This window comes from Prunus avium, chromosome 5 (assembly GCF_965620075.1).
Source record: "Prunus avium chromosome 5, drPruAviu1.hap1.1, whole genome shotgun sequence".
Taxonomy (NCBI): domain Eukaryota; kingdom Viridiplantae; phylum Streptophyta; class Magnoliopsida; order Rosales; family Rosaceae; genus Prunus; species Prunus avium.
Window position 1 is genome coordinate 24,436,755 of NC_142288.1, and position 26,529 is coordinate 24,463,283.

Sequence of the window (26,529 nt, forward strand, 5' to 3'; positions counted from 1 at the left end):
ATGTGAATGTGATGATGAATTTCACTCAAGAAATGTACGGATTTTGTTTTTTGCAAGGTATCTCAAGTGGTTGAGAGAAGTTATTTAATTCTTCCATCCCTCAATATCACTTGTATAGAAAATAACAGTGAAAAACCAGTAAGCTAAGGGGTTAGCCTGTTAGGTCATCCATACTCTTGAAAATTTCATAGATCAAATTGATTTGATTAATAAAGGCATTCCTAATATTTGTAAAGATTGACTTTTGGTTCTTCATTTATTATCAAAAATATAATTATGATGGCCAAGTAGGTAGAATTGGGAGAGTTGGACAGGATAATTAGGCAAGGTGAATAGTTGGGTAGTTTGTACAGCCGCAGTATTAACTTATGGCGACATAAGGGGGCTCTTAAGTAAAGCTGAAGTCGGCTATTAGTGGCCCCATTCATTGTACTTGTCCCTAATACCTGGATTAAGACTCTTATCCGTAACCTCAAATTGTTGCTTAGGAGGCTAGTGGCCATCAGCAAAAGCCCCAAACAAACAAAGAGAAAAGAATCAAATTGAACAGAAATTCAAAAGTTTTTGACCCAGCAGAAAAAAAAAAACAAAAACAAAAGAAAAGAACAGAAATTCAAAAGGGTGGTGGAGTGGAGGCCCAGGTTGTGAAAGGGCTTTGGTCAGCCTGATTTGTTTTGTTTTGGTCCTATTGGAACCACCGGGGAGGCCACTTGAATATGACAGTGATACTTAACGTCACTAGGATTAAAATTCCAGCAACCTAGACCTAATAAAAAAGGAGAAAGAAAGCAAATAATCCAATCACAAAATGATGAGTATGAATCAAGCAAATAGGAGCGAAAAAAAATGAAAACTGAAAACACTTCAAGTTATTTTCAAAATTAAGGATAATTTTGAAAACTAAATTTCACTTTTTTAAAAAAAATGAAAAATAAATATGTTACCAAATATGTTTTCAGTTTTCAGTTTTCAAACAAAGTGAAAATGAAAATGAAATGGTTATCAAATAAACTCTTATCAACATAAACCCACTCTGAATTATTTTACGTGAATGATTGCATATAAATACATTCAGTTAGCAAGATAATAAGTAAGAACTTGCATTCACAATTTATTCCGCACTTTCGAGTTTTATCTTGAGACCTTTTGCCAAAGAAAAATGGTTTTTTTTTAGGTCTCTCATTGCTTGAATAGGAAAGGAGGAAAGTGAAAATAAGAATAAGAACAATATGGTTAAGAAAAAGAATAAAAGTAAAATTGAAAATAATATAAAAATAGGACCTTTGGGTGCAAAAATCAACTGGGCTACGCTACTACTACTAGTTTGTTGGCTACCAGTCAGTTTGTGAGAGGGGCTTGTCTTCGAGGGTTATGTACGCTTCCCAAAAACAAAAACATATAAAGGCATTTTGGGTGGACCGTGGAAGCTGGAGCTTTGAGTCCTCGAGATTGAAACAATCAAATCAAACAAATAAGCGAGCTTTGAGGGACGAAAGCAATCAAACAATCGATTGAGCAAAAGATAGGATGAGAGAAGCGAAGAGGAACTCTTCTTCTTCTTCTTCGAACAGTGACGAGGACATACAAGCACAAGTGGCCAAAGCGGTGGAGGGTGTGAAGGAGCTTCAGGAGTCAGCTGCTTCCTTCATCTCCGCAACCTCCACTGATGAGCAAGCCCTTCGCCAGCGATCCCAATCTCTCGATTCCTCCATTCGCCGCCTAAGGTCCCAGCTTTATTCTCTGCTCTCCAGCAAGGCCTTGGATCCCAAGTTAGCAGAAAAGGCGAGTTCTTTCATCCCTTTTCTCATTTTCATTTGCTCCTTCTGCTTGTGCATGTCTATGCATGCGAACCCAACATCAGAATTTGCTCAATTAGCTTCTTTCATGGATCCATTGATCACCCTTTTTGTAATTTATTTTCTGGGATTCTAATTACGCATGAAGTTGAAATTGGATTGAAATTGATTGGTGTTTTTGGTGAATATGTTAATGGCAGCTGGAAGAAGATTTGCAGAGGGCTACATGTGTGTTGGCGGATGGTGATGCCGCTTCATTTCTTCCTGGCAAAGCTCAGGGTACCCTTTTTATTAATTACCTCATTGATCATTAATTTTGAGAATTTTGCTTTAATTTTGTGTTGATTAAAAAGATTGGGGTCCGTTGGATGTATGTTAACGGGTTAACATTTATGCAGGAGGGAGGTTTCTGAGGATGTTTCTTGGTCCTATAACCGTGCGTTCCTCTAGCAAAGACATCCAACTCAAGGTTAAAGAGGAATACAATGCTTACAGAGTACGTGATATGTTCTTAATTGCTTTATGCTTTTGCCCCATTTTTAATTTTTGCTTATGGTATAGTTCCTTTTGGGTAAGCTTCACATACACTGAAGTTTTTGGAAACTGAAGGAATATGCTCACCTCACATTAGAGGTAACAGTAATATACTTGACTTTAAATATGTGAAGTAAAGAATCAGCGCTTAGGAGCATGCCTATAGTTACGAACTAATTAGAATCACTGAAGGCTAAAAAGATACTTCAAAACTTATCCTAAGGTCGTTTAATTACGAAAACTTCACTTATTCAGACCACTTTATCTCTTGTTTGGATAATTTTTCAGCGAAAGCTTCTGTTTTTTTTTTTTTTCCTTTTCCTTTTCTTTTTTAGCCCTTTGCATGACACAACTGACACCCAGAGGTTCAAACTTTCTCCTCTGCACAGACAAGCGATCTCTGTGAATTTGGAATAATTAGGATTTATTCCTTCTTTGAATTTTTTCTTTTCTTCTTTTTACTCTCTCTTCTTACCAAGCTATCTTGAATTACAAAGGTAGGTGTAATGTAATGTTCCGATACAAATATAAGGCCCTTGAGATTGAATTGACTAGTAATTCTTCTAGTTGATTGAGCAGATGCTTCCATCTCAGATAAAGTAGGTTCACTTGTAAATTCTCATCTTTCGTGTTAGTGGGTCATGCTAGTCTTTGGGTCGAGGCATGACAACTCAACATATCCCCAACAGGAAGCATATCTAATAAATGTTTTATTTCCCCCCTATTTTAATTATTCCCTTTGATTTTCGTTAAAATCTGATCCCTTCTGGTAGAATTTACCTATATAGTATGCTTTCCCTCATGCTGCTTGGTTACTGTTTGTTTCATATAGTTACCTTGTCCATCTTCTGTTACTACAAAGAATGTCAAGCGAAAATAGCTTGAGCAGCTTTACTTACAATGATATATTACTTTGGAGCAGGATAGAACTGCCCTGCTATTCCTTCTTTTTCCAGCAACACTACTTATTCTGAGATCTTGGCTTTGGGATGGATGCTTGCCAACATTCCCAGTTCAGGCTTACCAGGTACATGATAATCACTTGTCCCATCTGATTTGAAGAATGTACTGATATTTCTTTCTAATGCGTGATTTCATAATAGATTTGACTTTTGAATTTATGCTTATTAGGCATGGCTGTTATTCCTCTACACTGGTTTGGCATTGCGAGAAAACATACTAAGAGTAAATGGAAGTGATATTCGTCCATGGTAAATGAACACCATCTTCCCTACATCTTTTTTTCCTTTGTATTGGCTGTTATTCCTCTGCACTGCTTTACAAGATAAAGTGACCAAGTGTGATTGACCTTTTATGCTCAACTTGGGTTGATCACAACCATAGTTTATTTTCAATAATGAAGCTGAATTAAGTTTAGCTCTGTGTGTGTTTATTTTCAACCAGAAAAAAGTTTCATAGCATGCGGGTTTGTTTCATTTATCTTGGTTAGTTAATTGGCATTGTGATGACTGAACATACAAATTTCTGCAGAAAGATACTGATATGCTTTTGCAGGTGGATATACCATCATTATTGTGCTATGTTTATGGCCCTTGTTAGTCTCACATGGGAGATTAAAGGACAACCAGATTGTTCCCAAAAGCAGGTAAATTTTTGTTTTATTGTGTTAAATTTTAATGGCTTTGGAATCATTAATGATTCATTAAATCTTGTGCAGAGAGGCGTCCAACTTTTCCTACAATGGGCTATGATGCAAGGAGTTGCTATGCTTTTACAGAATAGATATCAACGCCAGAGACTCTATACTCGAATTGCATTGGGAAAGGTGCCATTATAAAGATTAATTGTTTGCTTAAAAAATTTAAGCCTGCTTCTTTCACTGTTTATATATTTGTTTTGCAATTTTCAGGCCAAAAGAATGGATGTTGTCTGGGGAGAAACAGCTGGTGTAGATGGTCAACTGTGGCTTCTATGTCCAATACTGTTTATATTGCAGGTGATTAGGCAACATTTTGCCATCTTTCCTAAAAGAGATTAGTGGACATGATTATGTTTACATACAGCAGAATTTGAACTACCCCAATGCCACTTGAGCTAGAGCTCACGGGCAAATAGATACATGAGTTAACTCGTGCTAAATGCAACCTGATTAACTGATGGTTTGTCTGCATCAAATTCATTATTATGCCTTTTAGAAGTTTTGAGAGACATCCAGCTGAATGATTGGTGAAGAAAAATCATAGGCCATAGAAATTCATGTGAGAATTTTCTTTAAAATGATAGGTTGCATGACCTATCCATGCCTTCATACAAGGTTGGGGTTGGACTGCTACAACTCAGATAAACTGAAATAGGCTGACCTGTGTTGCAAGTGCATCTATGTGTGTTTTGAAAGTGGGTGGGTGGGAAGCAGTGATTCTTTCTTGCATTGAAATGCAATCCAGACCAAGCTTGGTCTGCTCCAGATCTTTATTCTATATCAAACCCAATGACTTGAATGCAATTATAGCTGAATAATTGTTTGTGCTTACGTTGTTTTAGGGTTTTGAGGCATATGTCGGACTACAATTGCTTAAGACTGCTTTGGTTGGCGTTGCTTCTGAATGGCAGGTAATTTGTGCTAGAAGGTTTCTCTGATTTATGTGAACAAGAATAAAAATGAAAGATTACACATAGCCCCCCCTCTTCATTCTATTTTTTATGATTCTCTGCCAACTGTCCTGTTTCTTTTCTACCTGATTTTTTTTTTTTAAACCAAAACATAAGTGATTTTTTAAAGAATGGGTTTTGAAAGATTATCAGATGCTTCAATATTTGTATTTTTTTTCTCTCTCCTGTCGCTGTGACTGTCAAAGTTTAACCAAACGAAAATGTAACTTTATTCCTAATCTGAAAAATATTATAAAGCTTTTCTTGGACTTAACAAGCAAGCGGACGTGCAATACAAAAGGTTTTCCTAAAATCCCCACTAAAAGTGGGGAGCTCTGTGATTTCCAGGAGGGCTAATATGACATTTTCACTGAAGATCAAGAGAACTTGGTGTAGTAGTTTACTCAGTAGGAGAATCATATCTATCATTGCATATGTAATGGGAAATATATGTTTTGCAGGTAAGTTTTTGCGGCGTACTGCTAGTTTTGATGGCAGTTGGGAACTTTGTAAATACGGTACAGACGCTTATGGTGAAGTCAAGGTTTAAGGCAAAGATGAAAAGATCTAAGAGCAAGCAGGATTTGTAGTTGGGAAGGGCGACCCTGAATACTAGGATTAATCACCCTGAAGCTCCTTAGGAACTCATTTTTGTAACGTTGTCTCTGTTTATCAAAAGAAGATGTTTTGACACTGAGGCAGTGGAAATTGCCTTTCATTTTGAGCTTTTTATGAATGTAGAATTGGTCTTTTTTATCAATTTATGAGTCTGGCCGTGAATCATTTGGAAGAGAAGCATAAAACTTCGATACGTTTTTGACTTAGTTTGATACTTGGCCCATATTCTCCTGCATTCCCTTCCCTTCTACACGCATAAATTTTCTTCTGTTGGCTGCTCACGGATATAGATTGTAAAGCACCCCTCCATTTAAAGAGACAATCACCATTGTGGGATCAACATGCATCCACAGTTGATAGTCATTACGATCATCAACTATCGATGCATTCTTACGATCAACATGCATCCACAGTTGATAGTCATTACGATCATCAACTATAGATGCATTCTTACGATCATCATCAACTGTCGATGCATACTTACGATCATCAACTTTAGTGTATGTGAGACTCACATGCATCTTTGCATTAGAGTCGTTAGGATTAACATAATCCATAATTCATCATCCTAATCCCTAGAGGGTTGCTAACACCTATGGTGATATTGAAAGGAGACCCGAGACATATATGCGTATGATAAATCATTATACATAAGAGTAGAGTTACATAAATGAATTAAGATTTCTTATATTTTTATTATTTTTTTAATCAAAGGATTCCTTATAACATTTTTGTGTTGAATAAAAATTTGAATATAATACAAGCATGTATTTTACTACAATCTTTGAGAATTATTGTGTAACGAAATTTCTCCATGTTTCCATAAAAGGTTCTTTCTGTTTTTGGTTTCCTTCAATAGTTCTTAGTTACCAGTCTGCAGCTATGACGCTTACCCTGCAAGCTAGTAATTTTGGCCATGAATAATAAAAAAAAACAAATTGGAGCAGTAAAAAGGAAAATAAAGTGACTGAAAAAACAGGGTACAAATCTTTTGTTACCGATGACGACGTTGATGAGTTTGATGAAAGCAGAAAAGTGATAGGGTAGACAGACAGACAGACAGTACACGTGCGTGATGCAAAAGGAAGGAATCTCATCACACCACTTTCACTTCATTCATGGACTTCATCTTCAAATTGGAACTTAGAAAGGACGCCATGCCATCATCAAATATTGAATAAAATAACCTATTATTTACAAACTTTTTCGATACAAGTGATATTATTTAAATTTAATCAAATTTATATGGAGAGAGATTCGAAAATTTACATGAAGCGGGATTCGAATTCAGATACAAGGAACGTAAATTCATTATCGTAACTAACTGTCATAACCTACGTCTGTAATTATTTGTTTATTAAAGCATCATTTTGATCCAACAATGTAGTGTGTAGAAAGACTTACCATGTAATCAACTTGGAAAACAAGAAAGAATCAATTCAATTTTTATTTTTATTTTTGGATACGAGAATCAATTCAATTATACACTGCTCTGTCATGTTAAATTGTTTATTTATTTGTTATAATAATAATGTATGCACCTAAATGAAGATGCATGTATTCTTCAAACTTTATTACATACTTGTTCCCTGGTTCCTTCAACCTTTATTACTTGATGGATGCAGAACGAGAAAAGAATACAGCCTGGGGACCTCCATTAATTAGGTGTTAATAATTCATCCTTCCACCCACACCAACCAAGCAAACCTCTTTGCCCATGTGCTGTGTATGTATTTAGTGAACTTCTTTTATGTATTTCTACTTTGAGATTATGAGGTATGTGCTTATATAATTATTTATTTAGCGTAGCCCCGTCAAGCATCGAAAGAAAAATAAACACTCATCACTACAAACGATATTCTACTTTAATCTAATATAAATTACGAGGAGAGGAATTCGAACTCAGATATAGAGTGAAGAACACATCTGATTTAACCAACGTAACTAAGTTCATATCATCAAACACACCAGTCAATTATTAATAATGTTGAGTCCGATCCAATGAATGACTTATTTTGTGAAGAGGTGCTGTATAATTTCAGACTCATTATTACCCGAACACTTGAAAAGTGAAAGAGAAATGGCATGTGGCATGTGGGATACAACGAATCATGAGATTTGAGAAGTGTAGCAGGTGGTTCAAGTTGTTTAAGATTAATTATGAGATGAATTGGTTTTGTTAAAGAAGAGGAGGTGATTAAGAAGTTGATGAGAACAAGTAATCAAAATGATGGCCTCAAGTCTGTGAAAAACATGTCATCCTTGACTTCAGATAATTAACAATAACAGAAGCAAAACTAATAAAAGATTTAAACAAGATTCTTATCAAATTACAGGTAATTAAGTGATTATATTAAGATGAGCAAGTCAACCCTTTGGGATACAACAACAGCATCAAAACAACTGGGCTATAATGGGCTACAAGATTGAGAGTGCAGATACAGCTATGTGTAAATCCTGTTATCAGCTGACGTGGCGATCAGCAGCCAAATGCCTAACACTCCCACCACCACATGTTCGGCCAAAGCAGAAAGCTAAAAGCTGAAAGCCCCATATTTCTCAAAAAAGTCCTACTTGAAAGTGAAAAACCTCTCTCTCTCTCTCTCTCTCTCTCACCATTTAGCTGGCATCAGTGACGCAAGTTGTAGATAAAAATAAATAAGCCCATTTGTCTGACTACCATAAATGAATTATCTGGTTGTTTTTATCACCATGCTCATCTTTATCTGCAACTTTTTCAGTTTCACATCACACCAGACTCCCAGAGAATAGATAATAGATAATAGATCACAGATATACATTTTGTGGAAAGTTTATGGAAAATAGGAAGATAAAATATATATATATATAATGGGGTTATTGCAGAATTTGAATAGGGAAGATGAATTCTAGAGAGCCCAGCTTGTTCATTCATTCATTCAAATAAACCAAGCAAGTTACAGAAGAAGTAAAAGGAAAGCTTAATTAACAAGAACAAAAATAAATAAATAAAAGTAAAAAAAGAATACTGCTGAATCATCTGCTTCTGCTTCTGATGAGACTGTCACTTCTTCTCCCTCTCTTTTCCGGGCTTTGTTTTGTTCTTCTTATGAAGATGCTGCTGCTTGAAATTTTAGAGCAAGCAGCTTATTTTTCTTGTGTCTTAATCCAATCCCCCTTCCGTTTTTTTCCCTTGAAACGGTTTTTTATTCACCAATAAATCAATAAATTGGAAGAAAACTGATCCAAGATATTAATTCATCTCAGAAAAGCTATCCTACCCAAGAAGTAGAAAAAGAAGAAGAAGAAGAAGATCAAGAGGAACAACAAAAATCAGAAGAAGATGATGAATTGGGTGATGAGCAAAGGAGAATGAAAGAAATTTAAGAAAACAAATTATAAAAAGAAAAGAAATTGGAAGAAATATATGCTATCAGGATTTCCAACTGCTCAGGTAGATGTGATCATGTGAGGTATAATCTTACTTGAGCTGCTTCTGATTTTTCTGAACAGGAAGTAGATACGTACATATGGTACAGTAAAGTTTGGCCATGCAATGCATATTCCTTTCTCATTCTCATGCACTCATTGAACCATGGCCAAGAATGAGGGAGCCCCATTGCCTCCCCCATTAGAGGACGGACCTGTTGTGTTCTGTTTCTGAAACTCTATCTTATAAGCCATCTTCCTCTCTTCTTCCATTTCATCATCGTCTTCTTCATCGATATCATCGTCTTCCATGTCCTCATCTTGATCCATAATATTGTCGCTATCGGCTTCCTCAATCCTATCATAGTCGTCTACCGCTAATTGATGTACCCCTTGTTGAAGATGATCATGCACCTGCTGCTGCTGCATCAACTCCTTCACAATGTCTTCTGGCTTCAAATATAAACACAATAATCAGCATATATAAGAGCTAAGTGATAAATATATACCCATCAAAATTGTTTACAAATTTCTGTTCGCCAAAATAATGTGCGCCCAGTTTAATTAAATCTCATTTATTTCTAACAAATAAAATGAATACATCATTTTGTCACATCAAATTTTGTTCAACAAATTTGGTGCTCCCTATAACAAATGTTCTTGGCTAAGCATTATATGGAATAACTTTACCTTCTTGGCTGCCTCATCTGTTGCCTCTCCAAAGAGATTTGCTCTCAAACCCATGTTACTTGTTTCCACATTTGCACTATGATCTCCGTTCTTGTTTTCTGATTGATCAGTAGCTACCACTGCCTCTTGTGTTTGTGACATTACAGGCACACTTGGTTGGGCCTGTAAGCTCCTATCTTGCGGCTGCGTTGCCGAATCTGATTTCGGGTTCTCCAGCTGCAGTGGCTGTTGTTGTGGTTGTTCTGGCCTGTTCTGGTTACCCAATGAGCTGCTGCTGCCGCCTCCACCGCCGCCGCCCAGTATCCTTTTCCTGTAAAGAGCATCAAGTTCATGAAAATATGGACATGTTTTCGCATCCTCGGGCCGCTTCTTATTGCTCTCCTTCACCTTCTTGAAGTACTTGTTGATGTTCTCCCATTTCTCTTTGCATCTCTTGGAACTCCTCTTGTACCCCATCCGCCCCATCCCCGCCGAAATCTCCTCCCAAAGTGGACCCTTCGGCCCCGCCTCTTGGTACCTCGACTCGAGCCCACTTCTCAACTTTATCAGTGCAAGCACCTCCGCCTTGGGCCATCTCGAAGACGACGCCGGTTCTAAGCTCCCTCCTGCTCCTCCTCCGCTAGAAATATTCTCTGGCGGCGGCTGCACCTGCTGCTCCGGTACAGCCATCACCACCTGAAGATTCTGCGACTGCTGCTGATGGTGACGAACCTGTTGCGCGTGTTGTTGCTGCGGAGTCGTTTGATGATACGATGTCTGTATCGGCGGCTGGACCGATTGCTGAGCCAACGGGGTGACAACCGGCACCGACGGAGGGACAGGTGGCGGCGGAGCGGCGTGGACGTTGATGGGCGGAGGTAGTTGGATAGTCTGACCAGTAATTTTCTGCAGAAAAGCGATGATGGCGGCGTCTCTGGACGCTGAGATGGCTCGCTCTTGGTTCATGAGCTCGTGCTCCCGAGTCAGCCGAGCCATCTCCTGACGCTTCCACGCCTCTTCCCTTATGGTCCTGTCCTGCTCCCTCTTCTCTATTACTTCTAGAAACCTCTGCTGCATGGTCTCTTGCTTGTGCATCACCTGCTTCATCAGAACCTCGAAAAACTCCATCATTTTTCGGGTGCTGCCGCTGCCGCTGGTGCTAGTACTAGCACCCCCTCTCTTCCGTTTTCGACTCGAAGGCTCTCCTTCCACGTCATCATCGTCGTCCTCGTCGTCGGTCCCCGGGGACGAAGACGAGCTGTTGGAGGAAAAGTTTATGTCCATTGGAGTGGCCGTTGTTGCTGCTGTCGGTGGCGGTTGGGAGGAGGGCATTACTGGAAATGTAGCGGGAGGTTGTTGGGAGGGCATTACGGGAATTGTGGGTGACATTCTGAAGGATGAGATGGGCATGGGGTTGCTGAAACCGATAGAAACCGGATTAGGGGAAGCGTGGGTGACGTGGACAGCGGGAGAGGCTGACATGTTGACTGAGGACGTGGCGGCAGTGGTGCCGTGTAGAGCTTCCAGCTCACTGAAGAACTTGTAGCTCTTGCCGTCTTGACGACCCGCGCGGCCTTCTTTCGTCCGCTTGTAATACTTGTGCACGTTCTCGAATTTCTCCTTGCATTTCTTGGCACTTCTTTTGTACCCCAACTCCGCTAGCTTCCTGCACAATGTGTACGAAACCATGCACTCACTCTCACTGCTACAATATTATAAAATCTTTATAAAAAGAAATATTATATTTTATATTCGAGTTCCTGCATCCGAAGTCATGTGTTCAAATTCCCGATAGCGAATATCGCTTGTATAAAAAAAATATAAAAAAAATAATTAAATCGTGATCCTGATCATATTCCCAACTAGGACCTGAGTTAGAAGAAGACAAAAGAGAAAGAAGAAAAATGAGAGGGGAGAGAACAATCCAGGCTCCCCGCCTCCCCCTCCCAATGGTCCCTCACTTGGTCTCTATCTCTCCTATAGATTAATGTAATATTAACTGTCTATAGTGGAAAATTAGAAGCATTATAATAAGGGGTTAAGAGAGAAAAGAGTGGGAAAAATTTTACTATATTATAATTATGATGAGGGGAAATCTTATCGGGATTTTCAAATTTTTTGGGTAATAAAAATATATTTTGAAGGAGAGAAAAAACAAAAAAGAGAGAGGAGGGAGGGATAGGGGGGATTGGGTACAAGTCATGCAGTGGATCTGAGCCGCTCTATATTCCAAGAAGGAAAAGAAAGAAAGAAAGAAAGAAAGATGCCCAACTCGTGAATCGTGATGGAAAGAGATAGAAGCCCCCATGTCCCATGTGCGGCTGGCTGGCTGTGTATGTATATTTGCAGAAATCAAATCATTTCTTCCCCTTTTTTTTTTCTTTTCCTTTTTTTTTTCTTTTCTTTTTTTGGTTTTCAAGAAAGGAATTTTGCAAAAACCCATCAATAATCAATATTGGGAATGCCAAAAATGCTGAAAATCAGAAGAAAAAGAAAAATATAATTTTTGATTTGAGGTTTTTGTTAATTATTATTAGTAATTATTACCTGGAAACATCTTCCCACAAGGGACCTTTGAGGGTGGCGTCGCGGAAGGACACATCCATCTCTGACCTGATTTTGAGAAGGGCCAAGGTTTCTTGACGCGGCCACCTGTTCCCACTGGACCCAACGCCACCGCCACCGCGATCTGCTTCGTCTCTCGAACCAGCGAGAGCGTCTTCAGCTGCAGCAGCTGCTCCAGAGAGAGTCATGAGCTCGTCCAGATTGACAGAGGCGGAAGCAGGAGGCCTGCTGCTGATTGGCGAGGCTGCTTCTACTAGCTGGGCTTGGTCTCCAGCTTCTGCTGCTGCGGCTGCCATGGAAGAAGAAGAAGGACCAGCAGCAGCAGCTCCCATGTCTTCAGCTGCCCCAACTCCATAATGGGTTTGGGCCCCTCCAGCTCCTTGCTGCATATTTGATATTGGGAATTGAGAAAATTGAGAAAATGGGTTTCTCAATTCTCCGAAAAGCACAAGTGGGTCTTCAAAATTGTGGATAATTCATGTGCCCAATTGGGCAATGAAGTGTTTGCTGTAAGTCCTTGTACTGTGGGGTGGGGTTGCATTAAGCGGTAGATCTTCTTCTTCTTCTTCTTCTTCTTTCTCCTGGTTGGGTGAAAGAGGAGAGAGAGAAAATGGAGAGAGAGAGAGAGAAGAGGAGGGTAATGAGTGATATTGAGGGAAATTTAAGTGGGAGCAAAAGGGGAGGTTTGGTGAAAGAGAAGGAGGAAGCAAAAGGGAAGAGATTAGACAACTGGAAAGATGAAAGGCAGAAAGTGAATTCCTATGAGTTAGTGCTGGCCTTCACCTCCAGTCTTTCATTCAGATTTGATTTTTATTCCTTTGTTTTTGTTTACTTAAACCAACGGAAAATAAAAAGGAAAAAGAATATAAAAAACAGAAAACAAAAATGATAATAATTAAGGAAAAAGATGAAGCAGTAAAGAAGAAAGAAATATGGTTGAGTAGGAGAAGGAGGGCATCATCATCATCATCATCATCATCATCCCCATCTCAACTGCACTCTCTCCTGCTGCGCTCTGCCTGCAAAAAATGACAGACAAAGAAGAAAAGAAAAGACAGAAAGAGTGGATGGGCTGTGGGGGGCGAGAGATAAATGAAGAAAGAGAAAGAGAGAGAAAGAAATGAATGAATGGAGAGATGACGATTATGAGGGAGATGATGATGATTAAGAGAGAGAGAGAGAGAGAGAGAGAGAGAGAGAGAAGAGAGATAAAACTTGAAGAGATGCTATGTTGTCAGCGGCTCTCACTTTGCTGCTAATAATTGTCAAAACCATTTACCACCATATTTTACTCTCTTTTTTTCCTTAAATTATTAATAATAATATTATCTAATACAGTGACACCCAAAAAAGAAAAATAATAATAAAAAAGAAAACTCAAAGTGAAATGACCAAGGGGGCAGCAGGCAGAGCTTGGCAACTCTCACATCCATCTTTAGGAATAAAAATCCAGTCCAGGGCCATCTTTTATTTGCCATTCCAATAATGTCATATTGAATTGACCCAACAATCCCTCTCTGTGCTTGTGGCCATGTACAATTGGACTTTGCTTTAACTTTACTATAACCTCTGGCCCTTACCCTCAATTCCCTCACTCTCCAATTTTCTACCCTCCGAGCTGTGTTATCAACAGTCGTTCACGCGTGCATAAATAGTATCGTATGAAATTTTGCATACATGCGACTACGAGGGCAGTAGCATATTCCTTTTGGTAATTTGCTTTGCTTACATTCAAATTGATGACACCCTTCTAGTACAAATTTTTTGAGCTGGAACAAACCCAAATTGTCGAGGCACACTAATTAGCACAGGAATCAGAATATGATCGGCACACTCTCATCAAACCTAACCCTAGTTTAAATCCAACCCAACCACACAAATACTCTAAGATCTGCGGCTTTATTAATCTTTAATCTTTATCTTTACCTTACCAATTAAATTATACAAGACGCTCCTCCTCTCCTCTACATATATATATATATATATATATTTATATATTTATATGATAGAATTAAAAATGAATAAAGTGACTATTTGCTAATGATAGAAAGAGAGAGAAAAGAGGGAGGAAATTTTAATCCCACATCGAAACTTTGAATTAGCCTGGAGGGAGGAGGGCTTGGAGGACCTGTGATGTTGTCAGATGACTTTAGTTTAAACAAAGCTTTGTCGGCCCCATCTCCCATCTGACATGCTCAATAAGTCCCATGTGATTGGAGCCCGTAGGGAGGCCGATGGAATTCATCATAAATACATATAAATTAATTTTTTAATTTTTTATTTAATTTAAGAGACCTATTTTACACCAACAATGCCAGCAGCAATTAATTATATATGCTTAAAATTAACACGAATTGACAGCGCACAACTCCTGTTGCAGCTTATTCTTTCCTTTTTTAAACCCTTTTTCCATTCACACAAACAAAAAGCCTCAACTGGTAACCCATTTTCCCCATTTGTATATACATCCAGCTTTTAATCGCATTAACACTCTGTGGGCCACATCACACGCTCTCACTCTCATCCTTCAACTCTCTTTCATCATCCTGCAAAACCCTAATATCCATATATCATTCTACCAATCATGACTATTATAAACAAGCATGAAAACAAGAAGGGATATCGATAATAACGTCCGGATGTCCGTACATGAGAATTTCTATATATGTATATGCATGTATGCATGCATGATGTAGCATTTGCTTATATGTTAATTAAAACAAATTAAAGGTATTAGAGTTAATGAGCCAGCTAGAGAGTTTCAAAATTAAAACTCTCCCCAAATTAATTTGGTGACTTTTATATAAATGGTGATTAATTAAGGGATCTTATTCTGTGATATTATTTGTCCAACAAGTTTTCGATTCGCTGCATGTGATTCTTTTTAGTAAATATATATATATAACAACAAGTTAGAAGTGGACCTTTTTAATTTTTTTTCTTTCTTTCTTTTGTTTTGCCCTAACGAATAGGTAAGGAACAATTGGCTACTCTCACATGGTAACCATTACGTTGCTAACATGAAAATGTTATTACATGTAGACCACGGGATTGTAACATGGATGGATGCCCATGCAAGAAAAGGGTAGCGGCACTTATATTAAAATGGAGTAGTAGCATTGTTTAGTTTGTTCCAAACCATAGAATCACCAAATCATGCAATAGAAAAACAAGAAAAAGTACAAAGAAATGTGGGTGAAAGAAACCCATGTGGGATAGAGAATTAGGTTGAAGTTTTGGGGCCGGCAATAAGAGAGGTCGTAAATAACCACTTGGTTATAGTCTGACATGTTAAGTTATTAAAATGTCAATTGTGTTCAAATGTTGAATCAACTAATATAATCACCAAATCATGCCATGGAAGAAAAAGAATACGTGGGCGAAAGAAACCCACGTGGATAAAGCACTAGGTTGAAGTTTTGAGGCAGACAAAAAAAGAGACTGCAAATAATCATGTAGTTAGTCTAATATGTTATGTTATCAATCTGTCAATTGAACGTTCAGGAACCACGTGTACTTAGTGTAACATGTTATGTTATCAATTTGTCAACTGTGTCCGAACATTCAATCAACCAAAAAAAAGTAGAAATTCAAAATTTCAAAAAAGCAGAGGTGGATGGGTAAGTGAGTGAAAGAATGATGAGATAGGAGTTTGGGGAAAGAGAGAGAAGAGAGGGTAAAGAAGAGAAGAGAAGAGCATTAAGCAATTTTAGGTTGAGGGGGAGACAAGAACAGATTGGCACAGCTGTAGAAAGGGGCCCAATACATGAGAGGATGAGGGGAGGGGAGGGAGGGGTGGAACGTGCGTGGCGTTTCTCCCGGATTTTAGAAACCCCTAACTGCCTGGCATCTACCCCATGACCCCCGATCACTGCACATGCCACTTGCTCCTCTTCTCTTTTCTTTTTTTCTTTCTCTTTTTTATTTTTAACCACTTATATATATATTATTAATTTCAATTTTTTTAATCCCCCCTCTATATCTTACTTCTCACCTCTGAGCTGGACCCTAACATGCTCTCTCCTATCTTAGCTTGTTTTTACACTGACCTACCCTCAGACACACAATAGTGTGTTGTGTTTGCTTTTATTCTTGGATAAAAAAGCAAAAAATGTATGTGACAAAGCTTTAGAATTCACTTGTTTCCCTTTCTACATGATAATAAGGGCAACAAAAAACCAACTCAGTATTTTCGGGCACAAATCAATGAATTCGATGCAAGTCGAACTCAAGACCTACTGACCTTTAGTTGTAACACAAATCCGGCAACTTGCAACTCAATTTTTACTCCCACGGGTCCCTGTAACGTCTTTCGTTTCTTTCCTCCAAATAGGCATTTGGAAAGAAAAGGTATATTACTAGAAATTGGAATTACCATAGCATCCCTAGGGAACTTTCCTTATTACTAAAAATGAAAATTACTCTACTATCTCTAGGGACCAACAAATTGCTCTTTTACAATTATTATGATTTTTTTTTTTTTTTTTTTGCTAGCAAACGAAACGAAACCTAGGGTTCCTACATTGAGAGGTACCCAACAAAATTGATATGCATTTCTGGTTTCCACTTCTGCAGCTATGAAGGTGAAAAATATAAAACATTAGGCCACATCTAAAAACCTATTTGGGCCTACTATACCAACTAGTCTAAATCTAGGCTTACTGTTATAACTCACTTCAACATGGGCCCCACAACCCCAATCGTGGGCCATGACCAACTAGCCAGCGAGGCACCGCCATGGGATACCAAAAAGGTCAAAAATATTGAGGTGCCTCGGCGCAATCCAGTCCAGAGATGAAGTCTACCCCACCTGTAATTTTCTGAATATTTACAAGTCTTGACGGTCAATCAACAAGAAAGTCCAACCGTCCCTCAATCTAATGGCCTGTAAATTCAATCATTATTACATCATTTTCAAGGCAGCAGGCATAACTTTTGACTTAATTTTCCTCACTCAAACAGCTCCATGAACGCGGTAAGAAATGCTTAGCATGTTCACAACTTTTTGTAATTCGGTCACATCAAATCCATTCAACCCTTCGCCTTGAGTTACAAAAACGAGTAAAAGATTAGAAGCAGCTCAGCACACAGGTTCATTAGGGTTTACTAATTTGCATATCAAAGTTTCGAACAACTACTGTTTGTCTCACTTAATCAGCCAGGAGACGTTCGATCTCAATTTATGATTAGATACCTTCTGAACAAAATCGAAGGCAAAGAATGTAATACCCGAGCCGTAGGTTGGCAAGCTTGTCTTCAACTTTTCTGTTTACAATGAAGCATTCTCATATCTGCAAGCAAATGTTTTCAATTTGCTGGAGGTCAGCCGAATAGATAGCGGCAAGTGATTCTCGTGTCCAAAATCCAAATTGATTGAGAGTATACCCCACTGCAAACATCCTTGACATATTCATTTAGAATCAGTAATAGAGCCAAAATCTCCCTTAGCACACTGCCCCACTGTTAATCTAAGGACTTCCTCACTTGTTTGGTTCAGTTTGCAACATAAACGTCGTGGTACCTGTGCAAAGGAATTCAATATATCACTAATCAATAAAACTAGAACAGACATGTCAAGAAATCAATCTCTGTGCATATGGCAAAAACAACTGAGTGAAGAAACACACCAGATGCCATTTCTTGGTGAGTGGATATCCCAAAACCTGAATTTTCCACAGATTGCGCAAAACTCTGAACCGGGGAAAGCAGAGAACTTTCCTCTTGAAATCGTCTTTTGCTCGAGGCCGGACATATGAGCCCAATGTAGCATTCCCCTGTTTCGTAACATCTTTCAAGAAGAACAGAATAGGCTTCTTACAGACAGACCTATAAGGGTCTTTGGTATCGAAATCGAATTCATTCCTGTGACTTATCCCATTCCAAGCAGAGTAAGTATGCTCAGAGCGCTCAAGGTCACGAGGGAGCACAATGCTTGGGAATACTTGAACCACATAACCAACCGAGACTGAGAATGTGAGACGGCGTCTACGATCATAGCAAATAGACCGCTGCAAAAAGCTGGTGGGTTGGAGTCTCATTGCCTGTGTAAAAAGCTTCAAGCTTTGTAGAGAGGAGAAGCCAGGATAGAAAGGGTCAACAGCTTCAACATGGTGAACGGACACAAACGGTGCAATTGGGTGTGAAGATAACAGACCATGAGCATTACCCCGAATATCACACTGCCACAACAAACAAACCCATTTCACCGATTAAGCAATGCTCTCTAAAACAGAAAGATTTATGCATACATAACAAAACAAACCCATTTCACCCAATTAAGCAATGTTCTCTAAAACAGAAAGATTTATGAATACATGGCAAACCAATTTCACCAATTAAGGAATGCTCAGTAAAACAGAAAGATATATGGGTAAATTTAAATATATAATTACCTGGTGGAAACCAGGTTCTCTGGTTAAGGGAACCCCAAGTTCAGTAATGCAGGCATGGAGACGATCGTCACTTCCATAGAGCTTTGGGTATCTCTCGAGACACTCATCTTGCATTTCAGAGAGGGCTTCAGCCAAAGGATGGCTAATGGCGATTCCCCCACCCCCAAAAGCCATGGAGTGACTGAAATAAGTGTTAGCAGAGTGACTCTCGGATGGGCTTCCCACATAAACCATCTCCGACGAGTCGTACTTGCTCAGAACGGCGACGAGGTTATCGACATTGATAATCGTGTCGTCGTCGGCGAGGAGGAACCACCGGACGTTGGGGAGGCCGAGGCGGAAGCACTCGGAGACAATTCGGGAGATTCGGAGCCCCGACGGGTGACCCGTCGGGTTGGTGTACCGAAACCGCGATATGTCCTCGGAAACCATGATCGGCGGCAAGGACAAATCGACGTCGTTTTTGGGGAGCTTCTCTTCCAACCAGACGTGGCCGCGCATGTCGTTTGGGCGCCACCAGAGCCGCACGTACTCCCTGCGCTGCTTCCAGAGTTGGGCGGACCCGGCAATACCGAAAATGATGTCATTTAGAGTGAGCTCCTGGGAGTGTCTGGGTTGTCGTTGCTGTTGGGAGAGTGAGAGGCTGCGATTGCGGGAGCGAGTGAGGGTTTGAGGGGCAGGGAAGGGCTGAGAGGCGCCGGAGAAGACGAGAGAGAGCCAAGCCGTGGTGGAGATCACGAGCGCCGCGAAGGCGATGATGGCGGTGGCCACGTGGCTTTGACGGTGACGGCGGTTTTTGGGCGATCGAGTGGCGCTGCTGTCGAGGTCTTTGGGGTTTGTTGACGGCATCGTCATCATCGTCCCCAACGTTCATGTCTGTGCACTGGTGGCCACCGAATCAAAGCCCCTCTTAATCTCATGGAATTTGATTAATTAGGGGTTTTGGTTTGGGACATTTTGTTCTCTGTGATTTTTATTTTTTGAAAATTTGAAGCTTTTTAAAAAAAAAATTCTGAAACAGCCAATGTTAACGGAGGCGTAAAGTATCGGTAAGGAGAGACGTTGCTACGCGATGGGGGCTGTTGTGAAAAGGCGCAAAATCGTGGGTGTATCTGTACGTCCTGTAGCCTGGCCTGAACATCACGACACGTGTGCGGTGTGCGGTGACGGGATAAAAGCCCTGTTAAAGCCTAAGCATGCCACGTAACGGGACTGTCGCGCTGTAGCTTTCCCGCTGCCGCAGGGAATTATATTTTCTTTTTCTTCTTTTGTTGTTGGTATTGCCGCCGGGAAATTACGCTATTTGAAATTTGAGTTGAGATTGATTTCGGATTTAATTTGCCCAAATCCAATTCGAATTTTCCCGCTAGGTAGTAAATTTTGTGTATAACATTACACGTAATTTTAAAGGGAGTTGATTTTTTCCCTTTAATTTTCTCAACTTACATTATCTTTTGCTTTTTAATATTTTTTAATCAATCTTTTTCCTTTTTATTCTTTCTTTTTCCTATTCTATCGTCGTTATATATTAATTTCTTTTTAGTTCACTTTTATATTATTTCTTTGGTTTAAATGTCGAAATAATCTATGTGTTTTATCATGTTGGCCAATTTAGTTCATGTGTTTTATCATGTTGGCCAATTTGATCCTTGTGTTCAATAACGTTAGTTAATTTAGTCCGTTCCGTTAAAGTTACCGCTAAATGAACATGATAATCTTTTTTCATTTTATTTTTAAAACCTATAAATCTTTTTGAAGTTAATAAATTAAACTAAAATATATCATTAGAAAAAAGAAAAAATAAAAACTTGAAAGAAAAAGAAAAGAAGAGCGTAGTCTAGTCGGTAATGGGAGGAGCTGCTCAGCGGGTGGAGAAGTGGGAAGGACCATTGCAGAGGCTTTTATTATATATATTAGAAGTGGGTGGATTGGAGTTAGGGAGGTGAGCGTGGCTTGGAGAGTTGGGGCCTTTGGGTGTCTGCGGGGAAAGTGACTAGGGGTAGAGATTGACAGGGTTGCTGGGTTGTTCCCACTTCTACAATGCAGGTCCTCCCCTCCCCGACTACGCCCTGTTTTTTTTTTGTTTTTTTAAATGTTTAATTCAATTTTTTATTAACTTCATAAAGCATTATAGGTTTTCTAAATTATATATATATATTATCATGTTCATTTAACGACATAAAGAAAAAGAAATAATATAGAAGTATAAAGAAAAAGAGAATGGAGTGCAAGTTGGAAAATTAAGTATACGGAAAAATAAATAATATACAAGTGAAGTAAAAATAAATTAATGTAGGATAATGGTAGAATAGGAAAGAGAAATAACAAAAAATAATAAAATTAATTAAAAATTATCAAAAAGCAAAAGAGAGTGGAAAAATCAATTCCCATTTTAAATTATCTTATTTATCTTCGCCTACTATATATTCGTCGTGTATTTTTACTCGCTATGCTTCCACCACTTATATAGTCTTGAGATATATTTTATTTTTAATTCATATATCACCCGATTTTCTTATGCAAATGCATTAATGTGCATCAAAGAATTGCTCCTCATGTATGAGAAAATATAGCATACTACAATAGTATGACCAAATGGTACATCTTGTGCACGTGTTAATATAGGTGGACAACATAGTTTATTTTGCCCAATTTTAGGGATCAATATTAATAACTATGAGAAAATTTTGTATATTTCTGAATACACCACGTGGGCTGGTGTACCTTCCAATACACATGGGTGAATACTTCTTAACAATTTTGCTAGTTCACACAATTTTGCTAATGGGGTGAACCATTGGATTTGGCCACAATTTGGCCCAAATAAGACACATAATTAAGCAATATTAAGACAGTCCATATAGTTTTATGCAAGGGAATTATATATTTTTATTTTTGTTTTGCCAAAGTTATGAATGAGAGGGGGGAAAACTCACACACAATGGCGGAACCATGAATTTTTGTAGGGGTGGGCTAAATTTTTTTTGGTCATGGGGGCAGATCTTCCTCGCCATCACTCATCTTGGCTTGATCGTAAAACCTCAATACCCACAATCCAAACCAAGATGAAATTGACCCCAAAAGAACGTATTTCCCATTATTTTTTTGTCAACACCTACGAATTCATGACAGCTTAAACAGAGGGAGAAACTGAAAGAGAAGGAAATAACCAGAGAAAGGGAAGAGGAGATGAAGAAAAATTAATAGAGAAAAGGAGAAACATTAATATATATATATATATATATATATATGGTGAAAGAAAAGAGGAAAGTGTTAGAGTTTTTTTTATAATATAAATATTTTAGATAAACTTGATAGGTGTTAGAGTTTTTTTAATTATAATTTGGTTTCTTTTGTGCTCGAAACGTCAGCACAAATCACAAAATGCTTTCCCATTAAATCATGAACCAACACGTGTAGAGTTTGTTTGAAGAGGTGTGTCTGTGGTGTAGAGATTGGTTGCATTGATGGGCTTATTTCTACCTAAAGCGGCAAATATTTGATTTACCCTAATTTGGCTTGTAAAACTAAGCTTATATGCAGAAAATAAAAAAACAACACTGGGTTGGAGTCCAGTAGAGCCTACACGTGGTTCCGCCCTTGCTCACACATACGAGTACTATTGGAGTTTGAATCCAATAACATTTTGGAGCATACCAAAAACCTAAGTCAATCCAACTAGCTAACGCCCATTAGTGAATTATGATTATATATTCAACCTTGTATAAGGGTTATCAACTAACTATCTATTTGTGTAATGTTATATCTCTTTTGAAATTTTCCCAAAGTTCAACTCTACCCTCCCCAAAAGTCAACAGATACACACGACAAGTTAAGTCTCCATAGTTGTGCAACTCCAAACTGCAAGTATTATACATTCAAAGCACATATATTTAAGTCTCCAAAAACCATGTTCCAACTCCAAGAATTGATCGTCTCTCTCCTTATTCGTTTCAAGACAGACAGAGGTTTAGCAACGTGTGCAAATTAACAAATACAAAAGAAACTATACAGAACATCATCAGAAACTGATCATTTTATAAAACTAGTGACAATATTTAAGCTTAATTGTCTTCTTAACGAACATAGTTTTTATCTAAGTACTTGTGTATCTATGTCATGTCCCCTCGTCAGCTAAACAAGGAAGACAATCCTTGCCCTGCAGCTGGGTACGAAGTTGCTTTCGTTTGTGGTTACGTTATCATAATCGAACCAAAACTTTATAATATAAACAATACATATGCAGTAGATGAAACATAAGCATTGCACAAATATAATATATCATGTTAAAATGAGTTTTTGAATAAATATCTCTAAATATGTATTGGTGTCGGGATGTAGTAGATAGCTACAGATGATCATGAATACGACGTCGTGCCTGCAGCTCCATGTAATTTAAACCCTAAATATTAAAGTCAGAGTAATTAGGGGTTTTTTTGTGGTGTACGTGGTTGGTCTAATTAGCAAAGAAATGGACGTGGATAAAAAAATTAATGCAGTTGATACGCAATTGGGTTCTGCACGGGCACTGATTTATAATAAGATAGTAGCTGCAGGCCACATATAATAATAATAAATAAATAAATAAATAAACACATCTCTCATTCCTGTACTTGCAAAAATTCAATGGATGTGTCACAAGAATGTCATATTAATTATTGGCTTTGCTTTATTGGTTCGTGCTAATTATTTTTCAAAGAAAGTCCCCACCTTTTAAAAAGAAATATGGGGAAATGATTTTATTTCTCAATCAATCAACAAGCTTCACTCACCCTGTTATTCTCGTGTGTACGCGTAATTGAGAAGGAAAAAACAAGAAAATAAAGCCACGTGATATTATAATTACACGTGGCCTCATTTTCAATGTGATTATTAATTAATTAGACGCCCTAACCTTTGCTTTTTACATAATCATAATGTGATATAAAAGTGCAATTTTATGTGGAGAAATTATGGTAGTGAATTATTATCTTCGTATACATCATAAGTTAAACGTTGATAATACTCTTTCTATTTAAAAAAAAAATTAAAAACCATGATAATACTCTTAATATATAAAAATAAAACTTGATTTACCCCTTTGAGGAAGCGAAAAGATCATTATCCTCTTTTTGCAATTGTCCAAAATAGAGGGTGTTGGTATTCCTTAGGGAAAAAAATTAGTTATTTTTGCATGGTCATTTTATGTTTTACCATAATTTAGAGACTATTGAAATGCTTTAAATTTGCTAGGATATATATTTTTGCTTTAAATTTTACCCTCATGCTGATAACGCTTTTTTAGAAGCATTTTTATTAAAGTTATTAACTGAGAAAAATCACTTGAAAGTATTTACAAATAAAACATATCCACATTTTTAAGTTTTGTTTTTTTGAGGATCTTTCCTATTGAGAGGGAATGATAACATACTAAACTCACTAACACTGTACGAATGCTTGGACTCGAACCCATGATATGGAGAGAACATCTACTTCAAACTACTACGTTAGTGGATTTTTTCAAAAATGAAGTTGAAATGGATGATATATTTTTGGGGTAGATAAAACACATTAAATGTTAGCTTTGAATTGAGCGAAAATTCACCGACTGGTGTTGGTGGTGGATATATAATGCAGAAGTCTTCACAAAACAATACCTTGTTCAGACTGCAAAAGCTTATTTTGACTGGTCTGGATCTGGACCACAGTATTAAATTCTGATAAGAAAAATAAAAGACCATAGAATTAAACAATCCCTAAATAATAATAGTAAGAATATATTGTTTTTTGTCAAGAAATTTTGTTGGTGGGAGCTGGGGAAATGGGGACAGAGACCTGCTCTTTTTCTCTTTTTTCTTTTTCATTTTATGAAACAAATAAAAAAAAACAGAGGCTAAGATCTTTATTTTGATTGGGTGAGAGTTAAATATACTCTCTTTTTCCTTTTTTTCTCTTTTCATTTTCTTCTGTGGAGAAAGTAGGAAGGAAGCTTGCCATTTGTTTCCTTTATGTCTAGATCGAGATCAAGGCTGTCAGATTGTGCCTCCATCCATGGCCAAATCTAAGGTCAGAGAAAGAGAAAAAGAAGAAGCAGAAGCAGAGGAGGTTGGTGGTGTTATATCAAGCCCGGCCAAAAGCCCACACGCTTGCCATTTTGTCTGTGGTTCTAACAGCACATACTATTTCTTCACCACCTCCATCTCTCTCTTGTTTTTCTCTTTCTTCTCCTTCTCCGAGGCTTCTCGCTCCATCCCAACACCCACTCTCTCTTCCTCTTCTTCTCCTACTACTTATACCACTGCTTCTACTTCAAAAACCCACCACGTTGACTACACCATTATCATAATTCTCACAGTCTCCTCTGCTGCCTTCATCGCATTTCTCCTTGTTTCAGCCATGGCTGTGCTCAGGTGCTTCGGCTTCAAACTAAAACGCAAGCAAACCCGCGTCACTACCAACAGTCTTAGCAGTCTTGAAGGCATCAGCCACGAGCCTCTTGATCAGAAGGATGATAGGGCGGGTGAAAGTGGGAATTTTTCTGTGAGGAAGTTGAGTTGGGATGAGATTGAAAGATCCACCAACAATTTTTGTAAGGTGATCGGATCTGGAGGGTACAGTAATGTCTACTTGGCTCGTAACCCATCTGGTTTTTGGGCAATTAAGATCAACAATGGAAGCGAACGCCTCAATCAAGTTTTCAAGCAAGAACTCGATATCCTCCTCCACCTTCAGCATCCCCACATCGTCAAGCTTCTCGGCTACTGCGATAAACAAGGTCATTTTGTGTTCCAAATTAACCCCTTAAAGATTTCAGTGTTAAAAATGCCATCTTGTTTTCTGGGCTCGATTCAAATTGATCACATAATTTATTTATATCTCTGCTTTTGTGTGGAACAGAGGAGGGTGCTCTGGTTTTTGAGTACGTTGCCAATGGAAACCTACAAGACAAGCTTCACGACGGAGAATCAACCCCTGTGCTGCCATGGAGGAACCGCATGGCGATCGCCTTCCAAATCGCACAGGCATTAGAATACCTCCACGAGAAATGCCCTCTTCAGATTGTTCACATGGACATCAAAGCCTCCAATATCTTGCTCGACCAAGATCTCAATTGCAAGCTCTGCGATTTCGGGTCGGCGAAGATGGGGTTTTCCTCGACGGTCCGGCCGCCGTCGTCGTCGATGAAAAGTCACGTCTTGACGATGATGGGCTCGCCCGGGTACACCGACCCGCACTACCTCCGAACCGGGATCGCCTCGAAGAAAAACGACGTATACAGCTTCGGCGTTTTGGTGCTGGAGCTTGTGACGGGCATGGAGGCCTTCTGCTCGGAAAAGGGCCAGTTTTTGACGTCGTTGGTGGGGCCCAGGCTGAGGGACGGCGGCGCTGACGTGGCGGAGGCGGCGGGGATGGTGGACCCGCGTCTGGGCGCGGCGGGGTTTGACGTTGAAGAAGCCAAGACTATGCTTTCGGTTTCGGCCACGTGCTTGCAGCAGTCACCCACACTGAGGCCTTCGGCTGCTCAGATATTGCAGACAATTCGTGAGAAAATTCCATCTGTTTCGTTTCTACAGTCGCACCAGAAACAAATCATATACTAATTGAGTGATTTGATTGATTGATGGATCGATCCCAACCGTTGATCTGGACGACCTTGGTGAATTGGCTGTATAGAAATGTAAATTGGTGTCTGGTTTTATTTTGTTTTAGTGTAAAAGAAAGTTTTAATAATGATTCTGATGTAAATTTGCATTCACCAAATTTGTAGGGGGAAATGAAAGATTATATACACAAGATTATATGTTTATTTTGGTGCTTTTTCCTTTTTGGCTCTTTTTTCTTTTGAGTTAATGTGTTCATATTCTTTGCAAAATTTTGTAATTATTTTCTTATTTATTTAGTAATTAAATTTGAACTCATGGCCCCTCATTCAATGAAGGGCACAAAATCTCCAATCA

General features: G+C 38.6%; 4 protein-coding genes across 5 annotated transcripts; 2 read left to right on the plus strand and 2 right to left on the minus strand.

Annotated features, from left to right (window-relative positions):
• Window positions 1-1,306: 1,306 nt before the first annotated feature.
• Window positions 1,307-5,700, plus strand: LOC110757780 (TMPIT-like protein). Its single transcript, XM_021959498.2, has 10 exons — window positions 1,307-1,782; window positions 1,997-2,075; window positions 2,195-2,292; window positions 3,253-3,357; window positions 3,462-3,541; window positions 3,846-3,936; window positions 4,009-4,116; window positions 4,201-4,287; window positions 4,833-4,901; window positions 5,402-5,700. The coding sequence occupies exons 1-10, from the start codon at window positions 1,528-1,530 to the stop codon at window positions 5,528-5,530; spliced, it is 1,101 nt and encodes a 366-aa protein (XP_021815190.1). The 5' UTR covers window positions 1,307-1,527; the 3' UTR covers window positions 5,531-5,700.
• Window positions 5,701-8,444: 2,744 nt separating this feature from the next.
• Window positions 8,445-13,410, minus strand: GTL1 (GT-2-like 1). 2 transcript variants are annotated; one of them, XM_021959496.2, is made up of 3 exons: window positions 12,183-13,408; window positions 9,657-11,301; window positions 8,445-9,419 (listed from the first exon to the last, which is right to left on the minus strand). In XM_021959496.2, exons 1-3 carry the CDS (start codon window positions 12,587-12,589, stop codon window positions 9,123-9,125), a joined length of 2,349 nt encoding a protein of 782 aa, XP_021815188.2. In that variant the 5' UTR covers window positions 12,590-13,408; the 3' UTR covers window positions 8,445-9,122. The 2 variants fall into 2 exon arrangements, with proteins under 2 accessions (XP_021815188.2, XP_021815189.2); XM_021959497.2 differs by having other exon boundaries at window positions 9,265-9,415; window positions 12,183-13,410.
• A 3,585-nt stretch (window positions 13,411-16,995) lies between these two features.
• LOC110757806 (beta-1,3-n-acetylglucosaminyltransferase radical fringe protein, putative (DUF604)) lies at window positions 16,996-19,634 on the minus strand. The gene is made up of 3 exons (XM_021959535.2): window positions 18,593-19,634; window positions 17,828-18,379; window positions 16,996-17,721 (listed from the first exon to the last, which is right to left on the minus strand). Exons 1-3 carry the CDS (start codon window positions 19,448-19,450, stop codon window positions 17,611-17,613), a joined length of 1,521 nt encoding a protein of 506 aa, XP_021815227.2. The 5' UTR covers window positions 19,451-19,634; the 3' UTR covers window positions 16,996-17,610.
• A 4,756-nt stretch (window positions 19,635-24,390) lies between these two features.
• LOC148294546 (putative receptor-like protein kinase At4g10390) lies at window positions 24,391-26,378 on the plus strand. The gene is made up of 2 exons (XM_088253647.1): window positions 24,391-25,346; window positions 25,469-26,378. The coding sequence occupies exons 1-2, from the start codon at window positions 24,623-24,625 to the stop codon at window positions 26,170-26,172; spliced, it is 1,428 nt and encodes a 475-aa protein (XP_088109773.1). The 5' UTR covers window positions 24,391-24,622; the 3' UTR covers window positions 26,173-26,378.
• Window positions 26,379-26,529: the final 151 nt, after the last annotated feature.

Bases quoted from the DNA above. Each gene is read 5' to 3' on its own strand.
- LOC110757780 (XM_021959498.2), top strand. From the start codon at position 1,528: ATGAGAGAAGCGAAGAGGAACTCTTCTTCTTCTTCTTCGAACAGTGAC. The intron at 1,783-1,996 runs GCGAGTTCTTTC...TGTTAATGGCAG, and splicing joins ATCCCAAGTTAGCAGAAAAG to CTGGAAGAAGATTTGCAGAG. The intron at 3,358-3,461 runs GTACATGATAAT...TATGCTTATTAG, and splicing joins TCCCAGTTCAGGCTTACCAG to GCATGGCTGTTATTCCTCTA.
- GTL1 (XM_021959496.2), bottom strand. From the start codon at position 12,589: ATGCAGCAAGGAGCTGGAGGGGCCCAAACCCATTATGGAGTTGGGGCA. The intron at 11,302-12,182 runs GTAATAATTACT...CACATTGTGCAG, and splicing joins TTGTGGGAAGATGTTTCCAG to GAAGCTAGCGGAGTTGGGGT. The intron at 9,420-9,656 runs GTAAAGTTATTC...TTATATTTGAAG, and splicing joins CAGATGAGGCAGCCAAGAAG to CCAGAAGACATTGTGAAGGA.
- LOC110757806 (XM_021959535.2), bottom strand. From the start codon at position 19,450: ATGATGACGATGCCGTCAACAAACCCCAAAGACCTCGACAGCAGCGCC. The intron at 18,380-18,592 runs GTAATTATATAT...TTGTTGTGGCAG, and splicing joins GAGAACCTGGTTTCCACCAG to TGTGATATTCGGGGTAATGC. The intron at 17,722-17,827 runs GTGTGTTTCTTC...TCCTTTGCACAG, and splicing joins TCACCAAGAAATGGCATCTG to GTACCACGACGTTTATGTTG.
- LOC148294546 (XM_088253647.1), top strand. From the start codon at position 24,623: ATGGCCAAATCTAAGGTCAGAGAAAGAGAAAAAGAAGAAGCAGAAGCA. The intron at 25,347-25,468 runs GTCATTTTGTGT...TGTGTGGAACAG, and splicing joins CGGCTACTGCGATAAACAAG to AGGAGGGTGCTCTGGTTTTT.